The sequence below is a fragment of the Triticum aestivum genome, chromosome 6D, assembly GCF_018294505.1.
Source record: "Triticum aestivum cultivar Chinese Spring chromosome 6D, IWGSC CS RefSeq v2.1, whole genome shotgun sequence".
NCBI classification, from domain to species: Eukaryota; Viridiplantae; Streptophyta; class Magnoliopsida; order Poales; family Poaceae; genus Triticum; species Triticum aestivum.
Window position 1 is genome coordinate 354,404,172 of NC_057811.1, and position 5,574 is coordinate 354,409,745.

Below are 5,574 nucleotides of genomic sequence, written 5' to 3' on the forward strand. Positions count from 1 at the left end.
TTTGGGGGCAAAAGCAACGACGCCAGTGGAAGATAGCGCGAGCCTGATCTGACGGCTAGGAAACCACTAATCGAATGGCAGGGGACGTGACCGTCAGGGCTGGCGCCGATCCACCGGCGCCTAGCACTGCCCCTTTCCACCGGAAGTTTTTTTTTTCTTTGAGACTCGCCAAAACAGTACTGGGCTTCGTGTCCACGTGACCAGCCCACAATCACAAGTACAACAAGTTCGCAGCGAGGTCGATCCAAAACCTCGAACCCCTTTCTCGACCAGCTAAACAATGGAGACCAAGGCCGACGTCGCCGCCGCCGGCGGCGACGACCTCTCGACCATGCGCGAGCAGTGCCGGAGCATGGAGGAGGCCATCTCCTTCCGCCGCGAGGCGCAGCTAGGCCTCGTCGGCTCCCTCCAGCACCTCGTCCCGGACCTGGTCCCCTCCCTCGACCGTTCCCTCCGCCTCATCGCCGCCTTCAACGACCGCTCCTTCACCCCTACCCCAAATCCCAACGCCGGCGACCCCCAGAACCCCAGCCTGAAGCCCCACCACCGCCGCGCCGTCCCCGACCCGACCCGCTCCACCCGCCGCAAGACCTCTCCGGGGTCCTCCCCGGCCTCCGCCGCCGTGGGAGGCGCTGCCCCCGGCGGTCTCGACGCGGTACGCACCATGGTGGCCGTATTCCTCCTCGAGCTTATCCCCTTCGCCGAGATCGACGCCGCCGTGCTCGCACGCCGTCTACAGGCTGAATCCTCCTCAGCCAGCGATGCGGAGCGGGCGGCTCTTGCCGACCTAGCGACGGAGCTCGGCGGCTCCGTGCCCGCCGCTGTAGCTCTCGCCCTCCGACGCATAGCTGAGGACAGCGGCGGCGTGCAGATCGAGGAGGCCATGATTGGAGGCAAGCAGATGATGATGGTCTGGGCCATCGACCGTAGCAAGCTCCTCAAAGAGCTACCAGAATCCGCCACATTGTTGTCACCCCAACCTCCACCCATACCACAGGCGACCTCGTCCGAGACCGACGCTAACACTGCAATCATACCAAGACCACCACCACCACATCAGCAGCAACAGCCGGATATGTGGGCACACTCGATGCCACCGATGTTCCCACGGCCCAGGGGCATGACAATGGCGGGGATGCAGAGGATGGTGCCAGGGTTGATGCCGCTTCAGCGCCCGTTCATGGCTCCAAGTCCGGGGCCTAGTCCTACCCAGCAGAACCAGAGGACCGAGGAGGAGGACCTGAAGGACCTTGAGGTGCTGCTGAGTAAGAAGACATACAAGGAGAAGCAGAACACAAAAACTGGGGAGGAGCTGCTGGATCTCATTCACCGGCCAACGGCAAAGGAGACGGCTGTTGCAGCAAAGGTTTGTTACTATTCACCCTCCGACGGCAAAAGAGGTGTTAGTTGGCAGTGCCATTGTTCTGTGTAGTTTGAGACGATTAAGTGTCTTGTTATATTGTTGGAATGTTGGCCAGTGTCTAAGCAAACTATGCAAGTACTAAACCTATAGAGAAGTCTTGGTAGAATGAGCACAAAATCATAAGAGAATGGCTATACATATGTAAACCATTCACAAAATATTGTACCGGGCCATTTAAAAGAATGGGAGTGCTACAAAGATGAGGAGGAAGAAGTCCTAAAAAGGGTTTTCATGTATTGTTGGGGATTAGGGAATACAGTTAAAGTCAGTTAGTAGAGAATTGAGACTTCGGTGAGCTAAGACAATAGGCACAGCACAAACATGTTGGCTTGGTAATAAGTAGACACTGGTAATGGAAATGTGTGGGAGGGGGGAGGGTTAATTTCGTTCTGTTCTGGCTGGAATTAAACTATCATTCCATTCTCAAAACCAAAATGGTACGCAGAAGCTATTATCCGGGTACCGGCCATTCCTGCTGAAGCAGAGTGTTCTGGTAAAAAATACCATGCAGTTCATACTGGTATCGGTGGACAAACAACAATTTGTGCTCTGCTGTATCAGCTCAGCGTGGTTCTCTTAGCTACCTTCATGATGTGTCAATAATGGTGGGCAGATGTTTTTTTTCCAAACATTGAATCTATAATACATCTAATTCTCGCAAGTATGGGTCGGCTTGCTCTGGCTGGAAGCAATACGATGCTAGGCCTGGCCGCAACTAGCCTCTTTCGTCCATTTCTCTTTTATTTTTTGGCTTTTTTGTATGCGCCTTTGAATGTATATATGCATATAAAACAATTGAACATTGTAATTATAGAAGGCTGGAATGGTACACGGGAATGCCCCGGTGCCAAAACGTTCTGTTTAAACACCATCTGGAAAGGTGACCGGAATGGAATTAGTAAGTATGCTCTAAGGCCCTCCACCACTGCTGTTAGTCTTGTAGTGGTAAATGAACTGGTTTGATTAGCCACTGTATGGTCTACTGCACTAAATAATTTATCATAAATTGCTTTAGTTTATGTACTGAATAAATGTGGAAGAAAGCAACATTGTTTACATTTTTTATGGTACAAACTTCCAGCATGATCTTCCTGTTGTCAACTTTGCAAAACCAATAACAGTTACTTCCACATATTGTAACGTTAAGTTGTTCTATGATTCAGAGTGAATCATTCGGCCTGGTTGTTATCTTCCGCTGTTTGGTTATCATCAATTTTTAGTTTTTGCTGACCTTGGTTTTGTATCTGGCAGTTCAAAACAAAGGGTGGTTCCCAGCTGAAGGAGTATTGCACCAATTTAACTAAAGAAGATTGCAGACGCCAATCTGGTTCCTTTGTTTCCTGTGCTAAGGTCAATGTTATTACACTCATTTTGCCTACTCAATGCATACTTCCCTACATTTGTTTTTATTGTCTATTTGTCTCAACCAACATGGTGGGTAACTGGCCTTCAGACTGCTTCTTTTTAGCAAATATCTATCTGGTATAGTTAATGTAATCACTTCTTTAAATTTCTCAGGTTGCAGTTTGTCTAGTACATAAAGTACTAAGGCACAATTGTCCTTCCTCTAAGATAGAATTATATGGAACATGTTATGTGAAAATTACCCTTTTTAGCTTTCCTCTGGTTCATTAAATTGAAGCTGAACTGGTGCGGGTATAATCGTGGTTGCCATTCATTGCTCCAAATCCATATCAGGACTCAAGGGTATTCTTTCTTCAGTTTCTGGATAATGATTTGGAGAAGCAATTTGAATTAATATATGTGTTTGAACTGAAAAATAATATAGTTGTTAAATGTTTATTCAGTTGAGAGATGGCAATAAATTTTCTTAATACTATGCTTGAAAACTGTACTGATTTCAGTAGATAATTTTTAGCTATTAATGATAATTAGTGTCCAACTTTTTCTTTCATTTGGAGCAGGTTCACTTTCGCCGTATTATTGCTCCACATACTGATACAAATCTAGGAGATTGCTCTTTTCTGGACACCTGCCGCCACACTAAGGTTGGCCATAGAGGCATAAACCCTTTATGTTAATCTCTTCCTGTGCACCTGTTTTTATCTTACACCCATTCTATGATTGTAGACTTGCAAGTATGTCCACTATGAGCTTGATCAAACACCAGATATAGCTCCAATGATGGCTGGCACCCTTGCTCCCCCTAGGCAAATAAAGCCCCATAGAGCTGAATATTGTTCAGAAATAGAGCTTGGAGAGTCACAATGGATAAACTGTGACATTCGGAACTTCAGAATGGACATCTTAGGCCAATTTGGGGTAATTATGGCTGATCCCCCGTGGGATATTCATATGGAACTCCCATATGGCACAATGGCTGACGATGAAATGAGGACTCTTAATGTGCCTGCTTTACAAACGGATGGTTTAATTTTCTTATGGGTCACCGGCCGTGCGATGGAACTTGGCCGGGAGTGGTAAGTTTCCGAACCTTTAATTTTTCTTCAGAAAAATTGCTAGGGGAGTGAAATATATTGCCATTTGGCTGGATTTTCTTCATGCTTCATACTTGTAACATCTCTCTGAGAATGTTTTTCACTCCAATGAAATCTATTTCCATGGGGTAGCTTTTGAACACCCTTCATATCTGTAACTCAACAGATGATAGTTGCTAAATTTGATAATATGCGTTATATATTTTACTCTTAATGTCCACCATGCAGGGTGCAATGTTATTTACTTATTTTCTGTTAAACATTTGTTTTTGGAAAATAACTGTTTTCACTGATTCAGTGTACCTCCTTTTTATTCTTCAGTTTGGAGCTCTGGGGTTACAAGCGTGTTGAGGAAATTATTTGGGTGAAGACCAATCAACTTCAACGCATTATTCGAACTGGCCGCACTGGCCATTGGTTGAACCACAGTAAAGAACATTGTCTTGTTGGAATTAAAGGGAGTCCCCTAGTGAACAGGAATATAGACACTGATGTTATTGTTGCTGAAGTGCGTGAAACAAGCAGAAAACCTGACGAGGTAATACATCGGCTTCAATGGTTCATACTAGCTGCTTCAGAACAAGTGATGCCTCTTTACTTGTTTCTGTGTAGTTAGATGACTTGCAATAGCTTTGCCAGATTGTTGTTGTTTCTACCTAGAGATCCATATACAGCTTTTGATCCCATATGGTAAAACATGCATGCACTAACTTGACATCTAATACAAACCACACAGCTTGTATTTTCTTAAATTTCTTCTGCTGGTTTTTGTTTCAAAAACACTGCTTCAAGTCTGTTTTGCTGTACAGATGTACGCCATGCTAGAGCGGATAAGCCCAAGGACAAGGAAACTCGAACTGTTTGCTAGAATGCATAACACGCAAGCTGGGTGTGCATCTCTCCCCTCTTATATTTCTTCTGCATACCAGATACTATCCATGTACTTACCTTTTTGTATTATTTTTTTCTGTTTAGATGGCTCTCTCTTGGCAACCAGGTAAGCGGAACAAGGCTTGTGGATGAAGGGCTGAGGGCAAGGTACAAAGCTGCTTATCCGGACTTCGAGGTGCAGCCGCCATCGCCTCCCAGAGCAAGCGCGCCTATGGACGTTGATCAGAGTACTCCATCACAGAAGCCTGTTGCATCAGATGGTGAGCGGCCAACCTGATTTTGGCACCCTCTGAGCACATTAGACCGCTCTTGCAAGGATCTACTGTTGTTTCACTACATAGTTCTTGTCACCTGTTATCCTTGTTGTACTTGTAAAATTGGATGGTGAAGGAGCCAGTGTAAGCCTTCACTGATATATCGGCAATATGTTTTTCTTTATCAAAAAAATCGGCAATATGTTTTGCCCGTCTAAGCCCATCAGTACACTCGATTTGACAGTTCATTAAAGAATGACCAAATGTGTGGTGAATTTCAGTTTCGTCCTTCTGTTCTTTGAGGATATCAATTTATGTTCACTCGTAATGGCTGAGGGGTTCCCTCTGCAAAGATGTGCGAGCTTGATTGACCGCGAAGCTTTATACTGCCTCTGTAAAGAAATATAAGAGCGTTTTAGATCACTAGAGTAGTAATCTAATCGCTCTTATATTTCTTTACAGAGGGAGTACATGGTTTTTTTTAAGGTCATCATGGCCGGATTACTGATAATTAAATACTCCATACATTCGTTTTTTTAGGGATATA

The 5,574-nt window shown here is 45.3% G+C and overlaps 1 protein-coding gene across 1 annotated transcript; it reads left to right on the plus strand.

The window, feature by feature from the left end:
- The first annotated feature begins 209 nt into the window (after positions 1–209).
- LOC123145073 (probable N6-adenosine-methyltransferase MT-A70-like) lies at positions 210–5,311 on the plus strand. The gene is made up of 7 exons (XM_044564384.1): positions 210–1,366; positions 2,675–2,773; positions 3,349–3,432; positions 3,515–3,864; positions 4,204–4,420; positions 4,692–4,771; positions 4,858–5,311. The coding sequence occupies exons 1-7, from the start codon at positions 281–283 to the stop codon at positions 5,048–5,050; spliced, it is 2,109 nt and encodes a 702-aa protein (XP_044420319.1). The 5' UTR covers positions 210–280; the 3' UTR covers positions 5,051–5,311.
- Positions 5,312–5,574: the final 263 nt, after the last annotated feature.

Excerpts from the sequence above, each read along its gene's own strand:
- LOC123145073 (XM_044564384.1), top strand. The coding sequence starts at position 281 with ATGGAGACCAAGGCCGACGTCGCCGCCGCCGGCGGCGACGACCTCTCG. Across the intron at positions 4,421-4,691 it reads CAAGCAGAAAACCTGACGAG|ATGTACGCCATGCTAGAGCG; the intron begins GTAATACATCGG and ends TTTGCTGTACAG. Across the intron at positions 4,772-4,857 it reads ATGCATAACACGCAAGCTGG|ATGGCTCTCTCTTGGCAACC; the intron begins GTGTGCATCTCT and ends TTTTCTGTTTAG.